The 26,573-nt window shown below is 41.3% G+C and overlaps 1 protein-coding gene across 1 annotated transcript; it reads right to left on the reverse strand.

Moving 5' to 3' along the window:
* Positions 1-92: 92 nt before the first annotated feature.
* On the reverse strand, positions 93-25,350 carry slc1a7b (solute carrier family 1 member 7b). Its single transcript, XM_056414187.1, has 11 exons — positions 25,074-25,350; positions 19,808-19,887; positions 16,400-16,615; positions 10,324-10,366; positions 10,003-10,234; positions 9,783-9,882; positions 8,206-8,439; positions 7,184-7,378; positions 4,629-4,763; positions 4,417-4,516; positions 93-4,254 (listed from the first exon to the last, which is right to left on the reverse strand). Exons 1-11 carry the CDS (start codon positions 25,212-25,214, stop codon positions 4,012-4,014), a joined length of 1,719 nt encoding a protein of 572 aa, XP_056270162.1. The 5' UTR covers positions 25,215-25,350; the 3' UTR covers positions 93-4,011.
* Positions 25,351-26,573: the final 1,223 nt, after the last annotated feature.

Below are 26,573 nucleotides of genomic sequence, written 5' to 3' on the forward strand. Positions count from 1 at the left end.
ATGTGCTTGTGAATGAAATATTTCACACGAATGCAATTTTAATATATCTGAAGCTTCAATCCATGCTGCTGCTATTTCAGTCCATTCCTACATTTTTTTTTAGTGTTAGCAAATATTTTTAATATGACAAAAAACTCACTATATTGCTCTGAATACAGTGTCACTTTCACAAACAGCAATATAGTATTGTCACATATACAGTCATTGAACACAGCAATACATTATTTTAAAAGGCTGAAGAAGACTTCGTGTTTCCTAACATTCACAAGAACATCTGCTGGATATTTCAGCAGGTTCTCCCATCCAGGGCGGTGTCACTGCTCATTTCTCTTTTGTCTTTTCTCAAACATATATATATATATATATACTCTCATATGCAGCTAATATGTCCAATGTCGTAAATATATGCCGGAAACTGTAAAAAGAAAGAAACAAAACATCTCTGAGTAGCCTACTATCTTTCCATGAGAAAAATGCTGTCAACCCGTTCAACCGTGGAATCTGACAGGTTGATAAAATATCAAAATACATGAAGTATTTGACTAAATTTGAGCCTGTATGTGATAAGAATGAAATTGCACCTGTAAACATTCAGGTTTAAAGGATAAGAATAAATCCTCCTGATCACACTGGCCACAAAGCAAAACTGTACACGTGAATTTTGCATCATATGTTTGCAACTTAATGAGGATGGTAAGCCTATGTCTGAAAGCACCTGCTGCTATAGAGTGATTGATTGGTCATCCTGATCACACCTGCCATTTTGATGGCTAACCACAATTTTTGGATTCACTCGTCCCAGATTTGAAAGGAAAACCGAAATTGTCAAATTGCAAATGTCTGCTTACTCTGGAGTTTTCAAAGTGGGAGAATCTGGTTTGCTGTCTGATTTTTACAAACTTTGCTGAAGAGGATCAGACAGCAACCTCCGGACCTGAAAAGTGAAGCCAATGAGGATGTGCCTAAAACCTGCATTATTGCTACTGACCTAAGAAGCGACTCCTCAATTTGTAAAAATAAATCTGATTGTATTGATACACCCACTTTACTTCTCACTTCATATATTCCATCAGTAAACATTGTAAATGTGACTTTATGGTCTCAATCGCTAGTTTTAAGTCTTCTTCCATACAGCATAATGTTCAATTACTAAATCATGGTCCCATCGATAATAAAATAGACATTAATGCAAGCTATGCTGTGGGGCGTGGCTACTTGGTGATTGACGGGTTGCTGCCACAGCGTTGTCCGATCTGAGACTTGTGGAGCTTTCGTTTTAGAACTTGAACCCTTTTTTAGTCGGTTTTCAGTTCATAAAAGTGAACTCACATCTTGGACACCTCCGTTGTCATTAGATCCTCCCTCACATGTCACCTCTTGTTGCAAATAAAACAAGATGGCGGCGGCCAAAAGCCAAGATGGGGGCCGTCACAATGACTACATTCACATCTTATAAACAGCCAACGATGAAAAGACCCCCCACAGTTGTATTAACGTCTGTATGTCATTTAAAATATGGAAATTGAACAATATCTAAACAATATTTATTGTCAGATTTCAAATAAACCTGGATGAATTATAAACAATACATACTCTAATAACAAATACATCGACTCTCATTTCAAGTAAATAAAGGATTGAATAAAACAATTAAATATATAACTGAAAGCTTTTGGAAAAATGTGCATCAAAGTAGTTCACTTTAGAAAAATGAAAGAATTGTGTCCAGGGACTTTATCTGTAGTTAATAAAACCACTATTTCCACCTCTTTTCTCCTCTCTATTAAGATGCATGTTGGGCAGTGAATGAATGTGAGGCTTCTGATCATATTGGGCTGCTTATTTGTATGTGTCTTCATTTCGGATGTGAGTCGGTGTGTTTCCTCAAAAGATCAGTGCTTTGTCTCGTAGTGGAGCTTCACATTGCCACTAATAATCACCAAGGTCTCTGAACACACGAGGCATGCTGGTTTTGAACTGCCTTTGAAAAGACTGAACATATAACAGCCTGTCCATTCTTGGTTCAAGGATCAGCTGTCCATCTTTCTCTTTTTGGAGAACACTGTGTGAAATAACTTCTCTGACTCCTCCATGTGTGTTCATCTCACTCAAGTCGAGGGCGATGCTTATCGGGATACACACGCTTGATTGGCCGTAGCGTCACGTGCTATCATTTCCAACACACGGAATTGGTCAAATTGCCAAATTGCAAATGTCTGCTTACGATGGAGTTTTCAAAGTGTGAGACTCTGGGTTGCTGTTCGACAGCCACCTCCGGACCTGAAAAGTGCGCCAGTTACAATAGAAGTGCTCCGTCAAAAATGTAATGATTCTCAATTATCTATTGCTATGAAGTCTGGGTCGAGATACAACAGCACCAACACGCGGTCCGCCTATTAGTGACCCCGCCGCAAACTCAACAACTGCTTGAGATATGCTAAAGTTAGTATTTGACAATGTCTGGCCAAAGTCATTTCTTAATTTCTGACTTTGGGAAAATGGTAAAAACAGTAAAATTCCCTAAACTACCGTGTCCCTGAACTCTCACTTTATCCAGATCACACACCTTCACTGAAAACTATTCTATGTGCTCCTCTTTTGATAACTAATGGGATACCTAATGTCTTATTTTATTTTTACCTGCTTTCACTGAGCCTCCTCTGAAACTGTTGAGAGCCCCACTGGTCTGCTTCCCTCTTTGAAAAACTTCTGTTCGAGAAAAAAAACTGTTCAACCAACGATGCAACCAAGGAGAACATCGTATCCTCGAAGCCTCACGATAGAGTCGTCAGGGAGCCTTCACTTCAGGGCCAGTGTTAGCAGCAGTATTGTGTTACCTTTAGTGCTGGTATATAATGGTAAGAGACTTTAATCAACGACTACAAGTTCCAAGTAAGTTTACATGTTGTGAATAAAGACAATAAAGCTCTTGGTTTATGTTTTTGCAAATAGCGGCAACAAATCTCTGCTTATGTTGAGCGGTGGTTGTTTTAGGCTATTCAAGTGCACAGAAAGTTAAATTAACCCTCCTGTTACCTTTAGGGTCAATTTGACCCCATTCAATGTTTAACGTTGGTGTTCTTTGGGGTCAATTTGACCCCAGGCTGTTTTTCACTGTCAAACATATAAGAAATATCAACTTTTTTTATATATTTAAAGGGCTATTTAGGTAGTCAACAAACACACATCAAGTACCTCACACTTAAACTTGGGAAACAATATTAATTCTAAGAATTTTCTGGAGGTTTTAATTGCTGGGGTCAAATTGACCCCGAGGGTAAAATATGTTCGTAAATGTGAAGGTAACAGGAGGGTTAAATCAAGTTCTCCTGATGCTGTTCAAACAAATCTCTATGTTGCCCCTTGTATCACATTTGTACTGTATCACGACCACGAGAGGAGGTCAAATTCTGGATCTGGTCTTCATCTCTCTCTTCCCCGCCATCCCGTCGAGCCAAAAGCACCGCCAGCTTTGTTAAGGCAAAATTAAACAATTAGGGCATTTCACTTTGCCTCCTGATCATTCAACTAAAACCAGACACTTGCAACCCCATCCTGTCTCTTATAATGACACAAACAGCTGGTTGCTTTCAGTCGTATAAAATTAATTGAATACATTTCTAATTAAATTTTGAAAACAGAAGAAAGAAAAAAAATTATATAAAATGTAGATATCAAATAGGAAATCAGTTCGTCAATGCATGTACCTGTAATCAAAGGTATAGATGCTGCAGGTCCACACCGAGGACAGGTTTTATGAATAAAATCACGTTGTTGTCCTCTGGGTGTGATCAATCCCTCTCTCAGCGTGCTTCTTGTCCAGTCGTACAGAAAGCATTTCACTGCCATTACGAGGCGTTCACTCTTTTCAGGACATGTTGTCCCCAATGAGTTTTGCCCCCACAACAATAAGATGAAGATATGAAGATGAGCCTGGCTGCGCTGTAGTCCCCTGTGTAAGAGAGTCCTCTGCTCATCCACACAAACAGCCCATCAAACTCCAGCAGGAGGCTATACGTTGGTCTCAAGGCCGTTCATGTCGATGGAGCAGTGCTCTTTGCCCTTCTTCAGGTGCCTCGGGGGAATCGGATGCTTCTTCCTGTCCGCAGGCGGCCGGACGCCCTCCTCCAGCTGCATCAGCCGGGCCACGTCGGAGGGGACGAGCTCGTGTTTGACTCCCGAAGAAGGGGGCCGGTAGTTGCCGTTGTTGTGGCAGTTCATCAACACGGGTTGGGGCTCGCAGATCAAAGGCACCTGGAGGCCGACGGGGTCACAGGAAGGGAGTTAGGGAAGGGGAAATCGATGTTGAAAAGGAGCTGGACACCGAATAAGTTTTATAATTCGAATTTCAGTAAATTACAAATAAAAAAGGTTATTTTAACTTCAATCAGAAAAGAAGCTCAAAGTAAAACTCACCCCATCGCCCTCTTGCATGAAGTCCTTCCTGCAGATATGTGCCATGATGCCTGTGGCCAAAGCATCCCCCATGACGTTCACCATGGTGCGGAATCTGTCTCTGTTGAAGAGGAAGACATTTGACAAGATGAGTTGAACTTCAACACAAAATATTTTAGCCGAATTCAGAAAGGATGATGAAGATGGGACTCACAGGTTCTTTGGCTACTTACAATGCCCAATCCACTGCAATGATGAGAGTGATGTCATCAGTTGGCAACCCAACGGATGTTAGCACTATCACCATGGTGACCAGTCCAGCTTGCGGTATCCCTGCTGCACCGATACTGGCTGCAGTGGCTGTGATACTGGAGATTTAGAAACCTGATAATTAGTAAACATAAGAGCTGCATGTAATGTATCAACTGAAGAGATGATCATGGCGGTGGACCTTCAACAGAGGGTCCTGCGTGATGTCATAAGAGGCCCTATACACAATTAAAGGTTGCAACGATGTGCTGTTTTCAATCCTTTTTCCATTTCTTTTCTCTCTCACAAAAAGCATATCACCACTCCTCTTTTTCCAATGACTGTCCATCTCTTTTTCCCTCTTGTAGAATTATCCAGAAAAAAATAAAAAGCAAGAACAGCACCACTGAAATAAGGCAGAGGCGACAGGGGGTGGGGGGCTGAATCCAAAAGGTTGCGCCGTGGTGGATTCCTCCAGTCAAAGCAACTGTGATGGAAGAACGAGCCGAGGTGAACCTAACTGAGGGGGGGGCCTCAACATGGAACTATGGAGATATTCATGGGTGCCTTCTGTCTCGTAAGTCACCAAATTGTTAATGAAAACTTCTCCCTATTGTTTCTCATTGCCATAACCATTATCTTTCCCTAACATAACCAAACAGAACCATTTGCTGTGGGCAGAAACTACAATATTTTTTTTTTTTTTTAAATGATAAGGGTTTGCAGCATGGTCCAATATCAACCCTCTTGTATGGCGACAGGGCACTGGGCAGAATCGTACCCGGGACTACCGAGCTGCACTTCATAAAACTTTCATCATCCTCACAGACTGATTGTTTATTCACACATTTGAGGTGGAACATTTTAGCACCTCCACTCCAGATTCAGTTGATGATATTTTATTGATTTGTTCTCGACATGGAATAAAAAACATATAAGCCTGGCCTCATGATTCAGACAATATCTCCATAGCAACTGTCCAGCGACATACTTATTAAAAGCATCCTCTCTGTTAAACCTTTGCATAACAGTCGAGATTGTGTGGAGAGCGGACGACATGTTAGTGTCCGTCTGCTAGCTGGAGCCGATCCAGAAGCTGAGGATGGGATGATCCCGTCGCTCATCAAGGTGAGAGAAGGCAAAGAGGGGGCTTTGGGGTCAGTGGCGTGACTTGGATATGGCGGTTCATCGAGGCCACATGGCTCTTTGCAGAGAGATAAGAGGATAGTTTCAATCTGCAGTTGCTGTATGGAATTATATAGAAAAGCATACAGTTGCACATATGGGGCAGGTTGACAACTGATGGGGATGTCAATTATAGTCTCACGCTACTGATTTATGACAATGTTCTTCAGAGGTGGTCTTAGAGTCCATTGTCACAACACGACAGTGCAAGGTGTTGTAACAGTTTAGCTTCACACCTTCCTTATTGTATTTGTTGTTTTCATCCAGTCACTAAATCTCATGTCATTCCAGATTCTGCTTCCCATCTCGTCAGTCCAACTCCCCTCACCTGCCTCTGATCACTCCCTCGTTAGTCCCTCATTCCCTTCACCTGGTCCTCACGCCCTTCTCACCTGCAGCCCATCCCCTCATTAGTCCCTCACTATTTAGCTCCCTCACTTCCACTTGTCCTCTGCCAGATTGTCTTGTGTTTTTCCGACCAAGCCCTCGAGCGTTCCATAGTTTGATTATTCTGTCTGTTCCGATGTTGGTGACGCTTGCAGTGAAGAATCTTTACTGACTAACGAGGGAGTGATCAGAGGCAGGTGAAGGGAGTTGGATTGACGAGATGGGAAGCAGGATCTGGAATGACATGATAGTTAGTGACCGGATGAAAACAACCAATACAAAAAGGACGGTGTGGAGCTAAACTGTTACAGGTGTGTCCTGTGGTTCCCTGGACATACACAGTATTATTGTATTTCAGGACAGGGTGAAGCTAAATGAGCATCACTCTTCTGCTTTGCTCTTGAAACACAATAACCTTGTTATCATGTATTGCTATTGTCTGCAGATTATCTTCTGCGTGCTGTACCAAACATCCATTTGTTTTATGTAATCTGTGCTTCCACTTCTTGCCCTGTTGATGTATCAGTTGGGAAACGCACGCTTTTCCATACTTCAGAACTCAAAAACTGTAAGATATTTAATCTAAATATACGATGGTTTCATTACCTGGTGAAGAGATCAAAGAAAGGCCGTCATCGTCAAAGAGAGAGAAAAAAATCGATCCAATACTTCTAAAGGCATCAGTAACCTTTAACTGCAGTTATTAAAGCAATCATCAATATTTACTTCCTCGCTAGCACTTTCATACTGGTGTCAGACATCTTCCTCCATCTGTGCCGCGACTAATCCGGTCCACAGAAGAGTGTATCGTGTATATATTATAAACCAAAAAATTATGTAGAATGCATATCGGCTCGACCGATTTACGGATTTAATCTCGTTGATATCATTGCTTTAAAATCACAGTAATATCTTCCCCATGTTAATGAGTTTAGAGGCCCAGCTGGTAATGGCACGGCCCACTGACCTGATGGTGATGATCTGGCCAAAGTCCAGCTCGTAATTGTTAACTTGGGCGATGAATATCGCCGCCACGGCCTCGTAGAGAGCGGTGCCGTCCATATTGATGGTGGCGCCCACGGGGAGCACAAAGCGGATGATTCGGCGGTCGATGTGGTTGTTCTCTAAGAGGCACTTGAAGGTTATAGGCAATGTGGCAGAGCTGAGGAAGACAGGGAAAAAGAGAGAGAAAGAGCTCACAAGGTCAGCAGAAGAAAAAAATAGATTATTCCATAAACATCCCATAATTTCTCCCAGGCATACATGTGTGTGTAAACAAGTGTTGTAGTGGTTTGCTGTGGTGATATAAACAGCTGGAACTCTTATGGGACATTCAGCATGCAGCACATGCTGTTTGCTGATTACTCTGGCAAAGTAAATAATAAACTATATGGATCTCTAAACACACCGTCCTGTCCAAGGATTGATCGTGCAACATTTCTGGGACCATCTCAAAGCTTTTGTGCATTTTAATTCATGTAAATTCCCTGAAGCCGACATTGATGAGGAACATTTTCCAAAGATTTTCAGCTTGTCACTTTCCTGCCTTCCAGGCAGCCACTGGTTACCATTAATTTCCATGTGGGTTGTAAATGAAACCAGTCTGTAGTCGGCCACGGCCAACATAATGTCTGCTAATGTGGAGAAGCCAAAACATGCGAAAGCACCGACAGTGTGAAGGTTAATTCACCGGTCATGTGGAGAGAGGAGCTAAGTCACAAAATATCAACAACATGTGCATGCACTGGACCAGGGTCAGTCTGATCGAATTACATTCCCATCTCTTCCCACACACTCCAGATGTTTCCTGATCTCCTACAGCCCCTTTGAGGCTTTTCATGGTATGGTTCCAGGAAATGGAAAGGAAAGGATAAGTGGTATTAGGACTCAGGGATATTTCATTTTGAGAAAAATAAAAGCCAACATAGGGATCTTTTTCACAATACAAACAAAGACCCAGTTGATTAAGTTTGATCTCCCTGCAGTTACCTGGAAGACGTTGCCAGGGCGATGAGCAGGGCTTGCAGGATCCCCCGTATATAAACGATGGGGCTCTTTTTGGTGATGAAGAAGTACATGGAAGGCAGGATGAACAAACCGTGTAGCACCAGACCAAACACCACAGTGAGGGCATAGAAGCCCAGCTTTTTCCCCATGGCTGACGGGTCACTCATCTCCAGGATCTTACCGGCCACCAGGAACACGATGCCAAACGGGAAGTACCTGTTAGGGCGAGGAGTAGCTCAAAGGGTTAGCAGTGGCTGTGTGAAGTCCTTTATAGATGATATAAATGTCACATCTGTTGATCTACAGGCAGGTTCCCACGCCACGCCATCCCGAGATGCTCAAGTGAGGTGTTCAACCATTGAGTACCTTTTAACCTTGACATATTTTACCCTTCAGGACGGCCCTCTTACCCACTGAGCTTTAAGGTGCTGTACAAATGAAATGTATGATTATACATTTCCATGAGCCTAAAATAGTATTGTTCAGGAAATCGTGTCATGGCCCTGGGTCATGATAAGGTGATGGGGTAATGTTGCACAGAAACTGATTATCAAATAATAATATTATTTCATACAGAGTCAATACAAAGACACGAATGGATGCAAGTAACGCAAATTTCTGCCGCCCGGAAAGTTGAAAGTATGATAACTGTTTCCATGGAGATAAGACACTCCTCCTCTCCGGCGCCTCTAGCGTGAATGATCACAATTAGTCCGACGAGTAAACTCACGCGATTAAAGCAACGTGAAATTTCACTTTGCTTTATTGACCGCAGCATAAAGCTCATCATTTGTGTGTGAAGTGAAAAGCAGGTGTGCTTAAATGAAATAATACGAATTATTTTCACTAAATATTAAATGGCCTTTAATATAGATTAATTAAACCCAGAGTTGAAATAATCTAACGTACATATCTGGTATATCTTGAAGGTAAACATGAGGATTTAACGTCACAGAAATGACACATGCTGAAGTAACTTAATTAAAACACGAATATTTCTACATGCTAAAGTAAAAAAAAAGTAAAAACAGACTAACTTACTTTCCTTGTGCAGCAGGCAAACAACAGGATTTGTATACGCTAACCTTATTGTTTTTGTCATGAAAATGTTTCTAATATCCAGAGACTTATTCTGCAGACAAACAGCAGGAATTTCATATCAAATCATTTAACTATTTTATGCTAAGATCCATAAAACTGGAAATAAAATACATTTACTTGCATGACGGGGTCTTCTGCACTTTGTATTGTCTGTATTCTTATTTCATAGCTTTCTGTCAGCGGGTTAACGTTTAGATGATGTTTTGGTATCAGGTCTCCTTGTAGCTAGTGAGGCAGCTTTTGGGTAGCTCACTAAAGTTATGAAAGGAGTCAGCTGAGGTGGTTCGGACATCTGATTCGGATGCCTTCCCGCTGACCTGGGAACGAATGTTGCGGTGAGAGGGAAGTCTGGCTCAGCCTGCTGGGTCTGCTGCCCCCGCGTCCCGACCCCGGACTAAGCGGATGCTTAAATTGTGTATGACTTCCCTGAAGGGGAGCGAGTAGAAAGAGAGCATTACCATATAACAATGGCAACAATTCTAAGGACGGCCTCGTTCAGGCTCTGGCAGAAGTTCACCAGCGCGGTGCCATTGGGCCCCATCCTTCCCAACATAATACCTGCGGAAAAAAAGGGCACCATTGTTAAAAAGATGGACAAAAGCATTTCCGTTGGCGGTGATGAATTCTACTTGAAGAAGAATCCAGCAGAATCCAGACAAGAATAATGCATGTTTTTACCCATGGTGGCTGAAAATATAACAATTCCAAGGACATTCATTCCGTCGCTCGTTCCTTCCCGAATGCGTACGAGCACGTCGGGCGGCGGGGTCAGGTCGAGGGCGAAGTTCTGGATGTCGGTCCCATTCTCGTCCTGGATACCGTAAATGAGAGCTCGCCGCGTGGTGGACTCTGATTGGGCCTGACTCACCGCGGGCTTGGGTTTCACCGTGTACACGCTGCTCGTTCGATACTGTTGCCGGGAATAGAAACACAATTAGGAAAAAAGCAACCTTGACTTTGTGTTTAAAAGCGATGTGTGTATTATATCGATTGTCTCACCTGCTGAAAGGTGGCCTGGACCAGGTTAGATGGGAACATGTTGCTGCGAGGCAAAGATGCACACAGATTAAAACGCTCTTGTTCAGGAAGGTAGAACAATAGAAAAGCAAGAAAGCAATTTGATACATTTTTCCCATTGTGTAATAAGTTTAACATCCGTATGCTTGTTCACAGGAAGTAACATTGTACACTATATTCTTTAGTTATATTCATCAGATCATTCTTCGCTGCAAAGATCAAAATAACACTAATATTTTGGTAAATGTCATGGCAGCGAGTCAGCAGGCTTCAAATAAAACATCCCGGTGTTTCGGGCAAGCTGACAATACAAAACAGGAGCCAGGAAACACTTCAGCTTTGACTCTGTGGCCTGTTTCCAGGAGGATTGGTAGCAAGGGACCTAATTTTCACATTTACACCAAATAAATAATGAAAACGAACAATATAAAAGGTAAAAGAAGGATGTCATTGTGACTTTTAGCTTGCTGTTTTAATCAACCAAATCTGAAATAAATAGTTTGGCTGCTGGTCTGTTTGACTGCAGTTGTGCAACACAGTGCCGACTCGGCAGCCGTGACCTCTTTTTATACTTAATGTTCCCAGTAGGACAACACGTTCTAATTTGCATGCCATCCTACAATTCTGTAAAAACAAGAGGCTAATTTGATTGAAACAAATGGTTTCTGGTGGGCCCTAAAGTTTTTACTTTCATCCCCCACAACTATAAAGTTGTTTTGAAAAAAAACATCTGCATTGATTGAAATTCCAATCTTATTACCTTCGCATTGAAAATGCCAGAAGGTTATGTTTGATGTCATGTGTTGTTTATTTATTTTTTATTTGTATTATTTGTTATATATGCAAATTCCATATTTGACGACCAATTTGAAATAATGTGGAGATGAATTGTTTATTATTCCGAGGGATTGATTGATTAGATTTTGGATCGATCGGGTCAAAGGTCAAAGGTCATGGGTCAAAGGTCAATTTGTAGAACTCAAATATTGAACGAGATAAAAACTGGTGGGATGATTATTTATTATCCGGGGACCAGTTGAGTTAGATTTTGGGATCGATCAGGTCGTTGGTTAGTGAACAGGTCAAGTCTTTGTAGAACTCAAAGTATCATGAACAGGCGCCGAAATTTGGATGGATGATTGTTTATAGATCTGGACAAGCATGAAATTTTTGGGATCGATTCAAGGTCAAAGGTCATGAAGGTCCTTGAACAGTCAAAATGTTCTTGGTCGCATGAAATTTGGTGGGATGTTTGGTTGTCCTTGAATCATGAAATTATTTTTTGGGAAATTCAAGGTCAAAGGTCAGGACCAAGGTCATGGAAAGGTCAAACTCTTTTTTATGCGATACATTTTTTTTGTCCAGATTGGCATGCAACTTTGCCAAAATACCATAAATAATTCAATGCCAATGTCCAATGCTCATGCAACTATCTGGTAAATGTTTCATTGTGTTTTTGACAGCACAGTGAGATAAACAGCTCTGTCACAAAGATCAACAGATGTAGTCTCAGGGACAAAATTATAAATTTTAATTAGCTCTGTCTTCATAAAAGTCAGATCTCACACCTTGTGACAATCAAACTGATTGTCGAGTCAAACGAAGTCTGTCCCTCTTTACATGTGGTAGGAATCCCCAGAGGAAGAGATGTTAAATCAGCTGTATTTACTGCGTTCAAATGCCAAAACTCAGGAGTGATCAGCCTTTCCCTCTTCAGTTCGGATTCACAGTGAAGTAGAATAAGAACTCCAGGCTCTACTAACAAATATGTATTTTTTAAAGGTTTAAAATGCAAGTTTAAGTCTCCAAAGTCAAATATTATCTGCTCGCCGTGCTGGTCCATCCTGCCGGCCGACGCAGCTGTGCACATGTGCCGATTAACCCCTTCGCTCCACCAACAACAGCATGGAACTAAATGCTCGGATTAGATTTGCAGAGGCACGATGTATGACAGGTGACCGCTAATAGTCATGTTTACTGATGCTGGGTCTGAGAAATTGGGTAACATCTCTTAATAAAGAATATTACATGTTTTTAATCAATGAAGTCATCCCGGAATACGGGAACTGAAAAGCTTAAAGCAACCAATGTTTTTTAATCTTGTCAGGATTTGGGGCAAATAAACAAAACTGGCAGTCAGGATAACATTTGCTCTTTTGCGGTGTTATTAATCCAGGTTGGTCCACTTTTTATCAGCGAGTATGCCCGATATTATTGTGTGCCATCTTGTACAGAGCATCAAATAATTTTTCTATTCATTCATATTCATCAGTAAGAGCAGAAAGTAAGATTATCGTACATCATTGATAGCACTCGAAGAATAGAATATCATATGTTATGTCATGTTGTTGTCGACATCGAATTTTTTTGAACTGCGTCGCTGCTACTGTGCTGTCTGGAAGAAGTTTGTCTCACAGCTGTTTTGTATTTTGCTGGCAGAAAGACAGGAAATGCATTTTTTCTTTTTCTTACATATGGTATTTAAACTTGTGTGTTGTGCTGTAAATAAGGTCAGTGAGTGCAAAGCATGACGTCCTTCGTGGAGGGAACTGACTAAAGTCTGATAATAACCCTGATGATGTCAGCAGTAATCCATGGAAGGAGCCAGCATTATAAACTAAGGGCATGGAGTTTAAGAGACAGGAGTAATTCACCAGGAAGTGAAGATTTATAAATTGAAATATGGGAAGTATAGCATGTAGCATTTCTGGATCTTGACCATAGACTGTAAACAAAGATGGAAGACATGACAGTTCCCCCTCAAAGTGAAGCCAACACATCTCCGCCGCCCCCTGGGTGACTGGCTGCAGTATAGTTCATAAACCCTGCCTGTCCACGGATTTAGGCCAAACTAAAAAAAAATATTCTGGAATGAAATGTGACATTTCTGAAGCTTGAATCATGACAATTTGATTGTAAATGTATTTATAGAGATCAGGCTGGACCTCGATAACCCCCCCCCCCCCCCCCCACCCGGATCACTGCACAGCCTCTGGCTCCCAATGATGTCAAAATGTCGTTTTGGGAATCAAAGACGCGTTGTGCATTTATATTTGAAGTCTACGGGTGGATCCATACAAAAACTATAATGCTATAATGTGCTCCTGATGTGGTCCCCTTCTGTTTGTCCCTCTCTTCATAATCCAGCTCCATACATCACCTTCAAATAATGACGAGACAAATCCCCTGCAGCATAGGAATAATCTGTGTGCAGCTTTCAGTGGGGGTTATATCAGAAGACGGCTGCGTCTGTAGCTCACTGCAGCCCCGCCCAGCACCGTCGGTCCTCTGCTCAGCACCCACTCTACGATGTGAAGGTACAGACCACCTGACTGGAGCCAATGATTCACGGTGCACGCACATGACTTCTTCTGCTGGTGAGGAGATTTCCCGAACAACTGAACAGGATGTGCTCTATGTTTACAATTTAAATCTGACAAAGAGCCTGATACAGTAATTGCCATGCATTGAGTAATGTCACAGTTGTTTGAATCCCGACTATAGTCAGACAGAGGTTGTATTGATCCTACCGGATGAGATCCAGCAGAGCGTCAGCAGAACTCATGATGGGCTTGACGCTATCTTCAGAGTCCTCTTTCTGGGCCGCGCCGCCTGGGTGGATGATGGAGACCATGATGATTCCCACTACCACGGCTACGAAGGTGGTCCACAGGTAATAGGACACTGTGATCAGACCGAGCCGACTGCAACACTTGGCGTCGAGGGCTGCCAGCCCTGACATCAAACTAGGAGAAGAAACATTTGAGTGATAGTTAGTGCTTTATTCAGATAATGCACGTTGAGCCATGTTAAAGCAAATGTCTCAATACAATCCATCAGTAAGACACTAGTTTGTGCACTCTCCTCACTTCAAAAAGGTATGTTTTGTGATATTTATTTTCAGCAGGTTAGTAACATCGGTTTTCCGAGTGAAGCCAATGCATTTAGAATTGTCTCACTAGGTTTACCTTGGATGACATTCTCAATCTGTATGGACGATATGTAATCCTTCAATCTATCTAAAAACTTATCATAAAACATTAAAAATATATAATCTTACTACAAGGTCCATTTTCTGGAATTTTCTGAAACAAACTAGGCTTGTAAAGAGAATTTAGATAATAATATAACCCAGGCTCCCTCTTGACGCTCCATGGCGACTGGACACACAACTTGAGGAAAGACGTCATGTGATGTAAGAATGTGTTTTTAAGGCTTTTAGGGATGAACTTTTAAAAACAATTATCGAGTGAAGAATCAAATGTGTCATCATATCCTCTGACATCATCTTCACCCTTAAAAAGACAACATGCTATATGAATGTATTTTATGGTGCGGCCCAATAGACCAAACCGTTAATACAGGTGTGTGTGCACTGTGTGAGAATCTAATTTTACAAATAGCATCACATTAATAACTTGAGTGTCGCCTCATCTTTATCTGCAACTGTGCAGAAAATACCAGGTTTACACACAGCGAGCAAAAAAAGATGCGCGGCATTTAATGTTGCTTCAGAATCGAAACGTCAACAACATGAACTGTTCATGACATTATTTCCGAGATATTAACATGTTGTTTTCTAGTTTATAATCAGCTGACTGACTCAATGATATTAGATAGAACTTTATTAATCCTGAAAAGAAAATCTTGTCAGGATTTGGGGCAAATAAACAAAACTGGCAGTCAGGATAACATTTGCTCTTTTGCGGTGTTATTAATCCAGGTTGGTCCACTTTTTATCAGCGAGTATGCCCGATATTATTGTGTGCCATCTTGTACAGAGCATCAAATAATTTTTCTATTCATTCATATTCATCAGTAAGAGCAGAAAGTAAGATTATCGTACATCATTGATAGCACTCAAGAATAGAATATCATATGTTATGTCATGTTGTTGTCGACATCGAATTTTTTTGAACTGCGTCGCTGCTACTGTGCTGTCTGGAAGAAGTTTGTCTCACAGCTGTTTTGTATTTTGCTGGCAGAAAGACAGGAAATGCATTTTTTCTTTTTCTTACATATGGTATTTAAACTTGTGTGTTGTGCTGTAAATAAGGTCAGTGAGTGCAAAGCATGACGTCCTTCGTGGAGGAACTGACTAAAGTCTGATAATAACCCTGATGATGTCAGCAGTAATCCATGGAAGGAGCCAGCATTATAAACTAAGGGCATGGAGTTTAAGAGACAGGAGTAATTCACCAGGAAGTGAAGATTTATAAATTGAAATATGGGAAGTATAGCATGTAGCATTTCTGGATCTTGACCATAGACTGTAAACAAAGATGGAAGACATGACAGTTCCCCCTCAAAGTGAAGCCAACACATCTCCGCCGCCCCTGGGTGACTGGCTGCAGTATAGTTCATAAACCCTGCCTGTCCACGGATTTAGGCCAAACTAAAAAAAATATTCTGGAATGAAATGTGACATTTCTGCAGCTTGGATCATGACAATTTGATTGTAAATGTATTTATAGAGATCAGGCTGGACCTCGATAACCCCCACGGATCACTGCACAGCCTCTGGCTCCCAATGATGTCAAAATGTCGTTTTGGGAATCAAAGACGCGTTGTGCATTTATATTTGAAGTCTACGGGTGGATCCATACAAAAACTATAATGCTATAATGTGCTCCTGATGTGGTCCCCTTCTGTTTGTCCCTCTCTTCATAATCCAGCTCCATACATCACCTTCAAATAATGACGAGACAAATCCCCTGCAGCATAGGAATAATCTGTGTGCAGCTTTCAGTGGGGGTTATATCAGAAGACGGCTGCGTCTGTAGCTCACTGCAGCCCCGCCCAGCACCATCGGTCCTCTGCTCAGCACCCACTCTACGATGTGAAGGTACAGACCACCTGACTGGAGCCAATGATTCACGGTACACGCACATGACTTCTTCTGCTGGTGAGGAGATTTCCCGAACAACTGAACAGGATGTGCTCTATGTTTACAATTTAAATATGACAAAGAGCCTGATACAGTAATTGCCATGCATTGAGTAATGTCACAGTTGTTTGAATCCCGACTATAGTCAGACAGAGGTTGTATTGATCCTACCGGATGAGATCCAGCAGAGCGTCAGCAGAACTCATGATGGGCTTGACGCTATCTTCAGAGTCCTCTTTCTGGGCCGCGCCGCCTGGGTGGATGATGGAGACCATGATGATTCCTACTACCACGGCTACGAAGGTGGTCCACAGGTAATAGGACACTGTGATCAGACCGAGCCGACTGCAACACTTGGCGTCGAGGGCTGCCAGCCCTGACATCAAACTAGGAGAAGAAACATTTGAGTGATAGTTAGTGCTTTATTCAGATAATGCACGTTGAGCCATGTTAAAGCAAATGTCTCAATACAATCCATCAGTAAGACACTAGTTTGTGCACTCTCCTCACTTCAAAAAGGTATGTTTTTGTGATATTTATTTTCAGCAGGTTAGTAACATCGGTTTTCCGAGTGAAGCCAATGCATTTAGAATTGTCTCACTAGGTTTACCTTGGATGACATTCTCAATCTGTATGGACGATATGTAATCCTTCAATCTATCTAAAAACTTATCATAAAACATTAAAAATATATAATCTTACTACAAGGTCCATTTTCTGGAATTTTCTGAAACAAACTAGGCTTGTAAAGAGAATTTAGATAATAATATAACCCAGGCTCCCTCTTGACGCTCCATGGCGACTGGACACACAACTTGAGGAAAGACGTCATGTGATGTAAGAATGTGTTTTTAAGGCTTTTAGGATGAACTTTTAAAAACAATTATCGAGTGAAGAATCAAATGTGTCATCATATCCTCTGACATCATCTTCACCCTTAAAAAGACAACATGCTATATGAATGTATTTTATGGTGCGGCCCAATAGACCAAACCGTTAATACAGGTGTGTGTGCACTGTGTGAGAATCTAATTTTACAAATAGCATCACATTAATAACTTGAGTGTCGCCTCATCTTTATCTGCAACTGTGCAGAAAATACCAGGTTTACACACAGCGAGCAAAAAAAGATGCGCAGCATTTAATGTTGCTTCAGAATCGAAACGTCAACAACATGAACTGTTCATGACATTATTTCCCGAGATATTAACATGTTGTTTTCTAGTTTATAATCAGCTGACTGACTCAATGATATTAGATAGAACTTTATTAATCCTGAAAGAAAATCTTGTGCCTGAGATTGCTAAAAAATTACAATTCAAGAATAATTTTTAAAAAACATAATAATAGACCCGTTACATAATATAATAGAAATAAAGAATAAAAATGTGTCTGATATTGCTGATATGAGTACTAGGCATACTCATACTACTGGTCTGCAAGATTTTATTTTTCAAACATTGCATTTTTATCCAGGCCAAGCCATCAGCCGCTGTGATACTATGACATAACGAGTATGTCGTGTGTGTCCAGCCGCATAGGATGCAGATTTTATGTATGCAAGAAATGATCGGATGTATACCAGATTAGTCTGAGACGAATCACGAGGCCGACTGTTGGAATGATTAACTGTTGAACAAAATAATTACAAAGTGACTTTAATGTTGATGTTGACAGGGGTGCGTTCCTAAAATCAACAATCGGCTGATTGGTTGTTGCAGGACTCTTGATGTCTTGTCTTTATGAAGCCTCTTAACCTCTTGTGATCCAATCAATGACGGCCGTGACAAACTTCATGATTGGAACACAGCCAATTCCAGCTGCCTTCCTCCTTTGTGGGATTAATGGTTAAAGAGTTGCTTTTTAAAATCCTGATTTACTTTTGTTTTGCCGCTGGCCTGCCCCATGTTTGTTCGCTGTTGTAAAATTTAACTCTGCTCATTTGTAAAATCACGGAAACGAAAAATCCGTTTTTAGTTTTCTGTATGTCCTATTCATTCAACTTCAGCGGTTTTTAAAGTGCTCCAAACTGTTTCAGGGAAGGATGTTTTTAAAGGTTGTCTGAGGGTCGGCGGTCTCAGGCGTTGAAAACCCCATGCTCTAAACCCCATGCTCTAAACCCCATGCTCTAAACCCCATGCTCTAAACTCCATGCTCTAAACCCCATGCTCTAAACTCCATGCTCTAAACTCCATGCTCTAAACCCCATGCTCTAAACTCCATGCTCTAAACCCCATGCTCGAAATGTCAAAGATTGAAGTCAATTCGACTTTCACACAAAGGCTGGCAAGTCTGGCAAGTCATACGCTGAATGCTTTCTAAGGTTGCCTGTTAAACTGTCCAAAGTTCGCTCTTCCAAAATCTGAGTTGAGTTTTCAATAAAACCAAAAAATAGGACATCTGTTATAACTGCATGCCAGCTTAATATATTTAAGACAAACAATTAGAGTCTGGTGTAGTGTTTCTCACTTCACAAAAAACAATGTACATTTTAAAAGGCTATTTTTTAAAGGCAGATCGTGTAGACATTTTAACTGGCCACAATCTAATATTGTCACATTGCATAGTTGTGCAATATGAATTTTAAGATGGGAATGGATATTTTGGAGGATTCTCCATCCGAAGCGCCAACTCTTTAATCGCGGAGCTGCCTTCCTCCCTTGCGGGAATTTTGGTTGAACAATTAATTGTTAACAACCCAATTTCAATGCCTGTTTGCTGTTGTGAAATTTACCTCTGCACATTTGTTATCTGTAATTTTGTTCACATAATTGCGGTAAAAGAGGGTTCTCGGTTAAAAAAAATTAAGTATTTATTGCATTGAGGACGGCTATTTGCATATCATCTCCAGAGGCAAAACTGCTGCTTAATATCGTCACATTGTATAGTTGTGCAGTATGAACTTTAAGATGGAAGTGAAGATTTTTGTAGAATTCTTCGAGTCCCAACTTTTTTATCGCACAATTCTCTCTGTTCAAGAGCGGACATCTTTCTGCTGGAGTTAGAGCTACATGAGCTGTGCGAATAGTTCGACCTAAAGGGATCCATTTGCAACTAATAGACAGGATCGTTCAGGTCAACCTCTCTGGTGAGGGTCGGGTTAGAGAGAATTTCCTCATGCAAAGGTCCAAGACATCACAATCATTTCAAATATGCGCTTTATGATTTTGTCCCACATATATTGAAGTAGTCAACAGTTGTATTACCTTCTGTAGTCAAAAACTGACTGTCAAATTAAATAAATAATTTTGTAAGGATTTTTTTATTTATTGATTGAATTAACGTTTTTTATAAGAATAAAAGTGACACCTTTTTTTGATGATTCGAGTGAAATAAAAACCCCTTTTTAATTTAAAAGTTGGTTTTTGTGCACTTCGCAACATCTTGCATGTCATGTTTCACTTAGAATTCTTTCACAATTACCCAATATATATTCCACTCCACCCACACGTGAACCTATATAATTTTCACTATAATTATAATGGCCGCAGAATATGTCACTAAAAACTCCTCATGTGTTACTCCAAGGGGTGAACGCTGTGAGGGTTATCGTAAACTGCAGGGGAGAGTTTTCGGTACCTGGACATAACGAGGGGCAGAATCAGCATCTTCAGCATCCTCATCAGCAGCTCCCCGGGAAACTGGAAGTACTTCACCTCCTGCCAGGATGAGAGAAGAAGAAATGGTAGTGACAGGTCATTTGAGGAGGAACATTAGACGGCTAGTGAAAAGTAACTTGTTAAAAAGAAAATGGTGATCGGCTACAGGACATTGTAAGTGACACAAAAAACATGATTACTTTAATAATAACCATAACGCAACACGACCTGATGATGTACGAAGCGTCCACCTATCGGTGCTATCAACCGGTGGAAACCAAAAAATGAGGCAGGCACTGTGAACTCGTTCAACAGAAGCATAAATCCCTCTTTAGTGCACCTAAACACAGCAGACAATGCAATGGTTGCACTTAACTCTAACCTCAGACTCTGCTGAAGGTGTTTCATGGAGTTAGCGGCCATGATATTAAGTGCACTGCCGTGACTCATCCGGCCACTTTGGCAGTAAGTCTCCACGCGTCAATTAGTTTCGCTGTCAGGGTTTCCACCTGTTGGATTGCAAGCCGAGCGTCCCGTGTGTCAGTGAGCATGACCCGGCTACAGCTGGAGAGTGAATGCTACATGTCTCGTTAGCCAGCCACTTGCAACGTGCTCCTTCAAGGGGATTGGGGTAAGCTCCGAAAGCTAGCAACAACAACTGCTCAGGTGGGCTGGCCTTCAAGGGGGATCAGCTAATCTCTTTTCGTCTTTTAAAAAAACGTTTTAATACTTTTTTTTGGTTCTGTAACTGCTAACATTATTCGATCAACATTCTTATTGCCGGTTAACAATTCATCTTTTACGTTCCTATTTGCTAACTTCAAGTTAAAAGGTCACCAAACGGAAAATTACAGCATTTGTTCAATGTTATTTATTTGTCTGAAAAAACATTAAAAGGTGAAACTAGTCAGATGTTGTCTCTTAAATGGACTTCAGGAGTGGTTTTCTTGTGAGGAAACGGTATTAATCGATGATTAATTTTCCGTCTTTTGGCTGACAACAGTTGACCTTTTCGTGTTTTTCAGAGAAAATTTAGATTACATTTTATTTACAAATCAGACCAGATGTTGGCCAACAAAATGTATTATAAACATTAGGCAATGTTCTTGTTTTCGCTTTTCCATGGCACCACCATCTCCTTTTCACAATGCATGTCAAGTATGTGGTTTAGTTAAGCTCAATGATTCTTGAATTAAAATAGGTAAATCTTTCCAAAGAACAGGTTAATAACAAAAACAACGTCTCGCCCAACCGTGTTAACCCAGCAGCGGCCATGTTAAATGTTCAGAGAAAGCGCTCCGGCAGTCAGGTGACAATGTATAAACGGTGTCAAATTCCAGGTAGGACGTGGATCCGGGTCGATTGATGGAAAAGAGTCTACATGGCTACATGACACACCTCCTAAAATAACTTCTGGGATTAAAATAATTTTGGCCCCTATGTAGCTAGAACCCGGAAAAAAAAGAAGATTTAGCAATGAGAAATTAGGTGTTTACATCAATGGTGCTTGGTGGTCAGACTTAGTAAAAGGTTTTTTCTTAAGCTGAGACACAAAATCCATCCTCCATCCTCCAACTGGGACTTTTTCAAGGGTGTAGTCTGCATGTCCCGTTGTACTGCACATCTGTAGATAGACCTGCTTGGATGGATGAGTCAAACAAACTTAGGAACTGCAACCAGGAGATGGCTGTCGTTTTGTAAAACCAAAAGTCAACGTTAACCCAAACCACAATGTTTAACCTAAACTTAACCACAACAAGGAGGCCTGAGCCAAGGAGGCCTGAGCCAAGGAGGCCTGAGCCAAGGAGGCCTGAGCCAAGGAGGCCTGAGCCAAGGAGGCCTGAGCCAAGGAGGCCCGAGCCAAGGAGACCTAAGCCAAGGAGGCCCGAGCCAAGGAGCTTTCTTTCTCTGCTATAGATGCTATGTCTTTACACTGCCGGTAGGCAAGTTATGTATTTAGCCTGAAACCTTGTCTTATTTTATAAAACAATATATGTTGAATCTTGAAAGTATAAATCCAAACATTATCCAGATGTTATACTCAATAGATTGTCTGCATTGTCAGTGACTTGCAGAGGTGGAACTAATTTCTTTGGTAAAATGATTATTTGTATCTCTTGTCAAAGCAGGTAGAAGAAGGTATAACAAGTATAAAAGGGAGTCAGAGAGTTACAAAAAAAACCCATTGACGAGTAAACCTATATCTGAAAAGAATAGGAGAACAGCCATAAAATAACAGATACAACACCATTGACATGCTTCCAATGACCAATAGTTTTGGGTGCCATGTTTGGCAGAAGCGTTCAGATCTTACAGGCTGTTGGTGTTTTTGTGTCAGTGTCCACTGGGCTTGTAAAAGTAAAGTGTACTTTCTATCTATTGCATTGCAATAGATCATAACGGTGCAACCTGTGGTGGCCACTGAGTGTATGCAATGTGCTTAATGTCTGTCTGTAATCTGATTTTCTGTCACTTCACTTTCTCACAGTCTACGAAATTGCTGTCCTCTTTATGTGTGGCGGCACAACCCTGTTTCATAAAAACAACCGATATGAGCTGAATTAATTCACTCCCTAACGGTTCTGTGAGGAATTCAATCACATTATGAGCAGTTAGATATTGTCTATAAAGGATGTTTTCTGTCTCACACTATTTGTCCTTCTGACTAGGACATTCGTAGTTGATGGAGGGATTCTGCTGACTCCTCCTCCCCATAATGCTATAATCCAGATTTATGTCACAGATTCAGCCGTACATTTCTACTCCGTGTGTTCTTGTGTAGGAAACTGTTCAGCATGTTTACATAGTAGCGTCGTTTTAAATTCATGTTAATTCTTTAAAATTTGGGCTAATCCTTTAGCATTTCCCCTCTCTCTGCCACACACACACACACACACTCACACACTCACACGCACTACCCTTTCTGCTCTCTACCCTAGGGGGGGGGGTGGATCAGGCCTCTATAAATTCTCTGAAAACATAAAGGTCCGTGCCTCATGTGTACTTTGTCATCACACAGACAGGCACTCCTACTTGATACACAATTAGAGAGAGCGTTTGATTGATTGGATTGTAATCCCTTATTGTGAGAGCCAGCTGCTATTTTTAGGCCTATTTGAGAATATGACAGAGCTTTAGTCAAAAGGGGTGATGGGTAAAGAATTTTTAAAGCGATGCTTATTGCAGACTGAATATAGCCACTTAGCCGATGAGAAAACATATTTGCCCTTTAGAAGTTTTTAATTTGACGCTTTTAAACCTTCTAAAAAATAAAAATAAAGAGTAAACACTTCTACCACAGCGAATGGAGAATTGCCAGTTACAAACACTTGTGAAGCCTTGTGAATATTATCAGTGTTGGCCACTCTGATTCCCCCCATTAGTTTCTCCCCTTCATTTCTCCTCTGTGGAATTGGAGTGAAACTTGAAAGAACGTTTTCTCTGTTAAGCCGGCTCTTTTGATATTCATATTCACACACATGAAGTTTGTGGTAACTGTTTATCGTCTGTCTGATAATAAACTTTTAAGTTGTGTTCTCAGCCTCCAGGCGGCTCTGTTGTTCGTGCATACAGATCTCTGTGGTGTGAAGGTTGGAAAAAGAAACTCATTCAAGAAAATAAAAGCAATTTGTCACAGTGAACATTTTATTATTGCCCCAGGTACGCTTTCATTGCTTGAAAGAGCAGATCGATTACGGAAGTCTGCAGCGTCGTACAATCCAACAACAGCAACAACAAACTGAAAATAAAAGCCAGAGGAATGTTCATTGATGCATTACCTCGATTGTAAAGTATAACATTTGCCTGGAAGGTAGAAAAAACCTATTCATAATATCAGTGGTACAAGAAGCACTCGGATCAGTACTCGGAAAACACCAATACATCAATACAAAATAAAACATTAATAAGGAACAGTTGCTTCAACAGCATTCGAATGAGAATGATTAATTTTTAAATATAATACTTTAATTTTCCTGAATCTGTGTCAGATCTATATGACTCCATTAATATTTACAATAGAAGACATCTAATCAAATATAAACTACATTTTCACATCGGTTATTTGCATAAATCCTTTTCTCTATCTCAGCTATGATGTCGCCAAGACTTGACTGAACTGATGACATCATCGGTTTAGTCTGTTGTTTTTGCTCGCTGATATTATTCTAAGCTCCTCCCCCACTCAACGGACCTGCTGGATTTTATTTGGTTTGCTTTCAAAGTAGTTTAGGAATGAGTTGTACATGCGCATGAGCAGGAGGGAAGAGAAAGAAAGTCTGCAGCACAAATGTATACTTTTTTTCTTCTTCTTTGCTGTCTTTCACTTTTCTCTCCTCGGTCTTTTTTGATCAGGATTCGAGAATTTTAACTAGTTGGGCAGAGACCACTGGCAGCGTGGGTTCCCTCCAGGTTCTCCGGCTTCCTCCCACAGTCCAAAGACATGCAGCTCAGGTTATTTGAACTCTACATTTCCCGCAGGGTTGAATGTGATTGGTTGTCTGTCTCTATATGAGCCTGCGATAAACTGGCGACCTACGCCAACAAGACATAAACAAATAGGGGATAAGTTGGTCTAATGTAAAATCTTAATCTCATAAATGCATTGATGTATCTTCCTCTAAAAATTCAATGGACCAGAGGTACCTTGAAATTACGCATAGTTACATTCCACCACTGCAAAACTATAATAGACAGTTGAAAAATCTAGTAAAGGGCGTAAACATGCATATAACTAAAACGGGCACTCGGTAGAGCGCATACCTTCACATATCAAAAGATTGGGCATTGCATTATGAACATTTTGGCATTAGTTGCATGCCAATTGGATAGAAATTGACCGCTATGGTAAAAAGAAGATTTTGAACTTTTCATGACCTTGACCTTTGACCCGATCGATCCCAAAATCTAATCAAATGGTCTCCGGATAATAATCAATCATCCCACCAAATTTCATGCGATTCGGTTTAATACTTTTTTAGTTATGCGAGTAACACGCATACAAATAAATAAATAAATACACGGCGATCAAAACATAACCTTCCGCATTTTCAATGCGAAGGTAATGACTAAAAAGCCCAGAGGTCAGCACTGATATGGGGCCGAGTGTCCGTGGGACATTGTGGGGGGAATGCAGTGAGGAAATGAGGTGAAGCGCTGAGTGAAAAAGTATGAAAGGCACAGGAAACAGATCTCCATCTTCTGGCTGCACGACGTCACACGGGGTCAAGGGGTGGAGACCAACTGACCTGCTCCGTGAGGCGCCGCGTCCTCAGGAAGAATCCCAAAAGACACCCAATGACCACAGCGAGCACCGACATGATGAGGAGCCCATTCTGTTTGCAGACGTTCTTCACCCTCATCCACACTGCGTCCAAAGCCACGGCCATCGCGAGTCAGCTGTCCTTGCGTCCTACCGGCAACCCATAAATGTTCCCAACCCAAAGCCTAAAATCCGCGTGCGAGTGATGGAGAAGACAGAAAGATGAAGAAAAACTCTGCCGCGTGTAAATATCCAATCCCTCTGCGACGTTTCAAAGCGCCTTCGGCCTCAGCATCCCTCTGGTCCTCTCGCTGCGGCGATCTGCACCGAACTAAGAACATCCGCTCTCCCTTTCCAGGCCTCCCCTCCCACCCTGCTCCACCCATCAGCGGCCCTGTGTGAGCTGACCCTCCGCCAGGGGGGTGGAACAGCTGGCGAGCATGTCCCCGGGGGGTTAATATCGCCCAATCCTGTGAGTGCGCTGCTGTAATAAACAGGTCTGAGGCCGGATTAAAGATCCATGAACAATTTGACAAAGGTTAGCAGAGCGTAGACATTTCGCACAGTGACGACAGAACAACGTGCAACTCGGAATAAAAGTGCGACCCAGTGCACATTGGTTCATGGACACGTGTAATGTGCAAAGAAATTCACTTAACTGTTCATTATTGAGGTGCATTATATTATACAGCCTTTTGACTTATGACTAGATTTTAAAATCTTTACTATATATAATGCACGTTGATTTAAGAGGCGACGTTGTCACTGTTTGTGTTTGGAGTCACGCAAGAGACACAGGGGCGATGGAGCCCGGTATTTCCCATAATGCAACTCTTCAGCATGTCTTCGTTTGACCTTCACTGCCTGTAAAATTCACGTTTAATATCTATTCATTAATTGTACATGTCTTCGCATAAAAACATGGACACGCTGTGTCGTGTATGTAGTAGCGGTGCCGGCTGCTTTATAATTATCTCTTGGATGATTCTGACAACCAATCATCTGTCAACAATATATCCACGGCTCAAAAATGGTCTCCCTGTCTATTCAGAGTCAATTTGAATCCGGGAAATAAAAAATATTATAGAGGTAAGTTCCCGGAGCCTTTTGGTAAGATTATTATTTTATTTTACTCGAGTGCATCATTCTCATCCCCAATATAGGTGCTCTAGCTGGAATGGTGAAGTGCTGTGTACACGGAGCTTGCAAAAAAACTCCCGAACATGGAAAGGATCAAAGTCTCTAATGCATATTAAGTGGAGCAGATAAAAAGCCAGATATCATGCCATTAATCAGGTTTTTATCAATATTTCAATTCCATTAACTCTGTATGAGCACCCTCAGCCAGCTGGCACTGAAGGTCAGCTGCCAGTGCTGGACGAATTATCTTAATGCCAAAACTAAAATGGTAAAACGTATTAATGATAAGATTAGAAAAAAGGACCCAAGAGAGAAATTACACTTGCACCCACTAGAAAAGGGTTAG

The sequence above is a fragment of the Pseudoliparis swirei genome, chromosome 5, assembly GCF_029220125.1.
Source record: "Pseudoliparis swirei isolate HS2019 ecotype Mariana Trench chromosome 5, NWPU_hadal_v1, whole genome shotgun sequence".
Lineage (NCBI taxonomy): Eukaryota > Metazoa > Chordata > Actinopteri > Perciformes > Liparidae > Pseudoliparis > Pseudoliparis swirei.

Bases quoted from the DNA above. Each gene is read 5' to 3' on its own strand.
- slc1a7b (XM_056414187.1), bottom strand. From the start codon at position 25,214: ATGGCCGTGGCTTTGGACGCAGTGTGGATGAGGGTGAAGAACGTCTGC. The intron at 16,616-19,807 runs GTACCGAAAACT...TTCTTCTCCTAG, and splicing joins CTGCCCCTCGTTATGTCCAG to TTTGATGTCAGGGCTGGCAG. The intron at 10,235-10,323 runs GTGAGACAATCG...TCCCGGCAACAG, and splicing joins TCCAGGCCACCTTTCAGCAG to TATCGAACGAGCAGCGTGTA.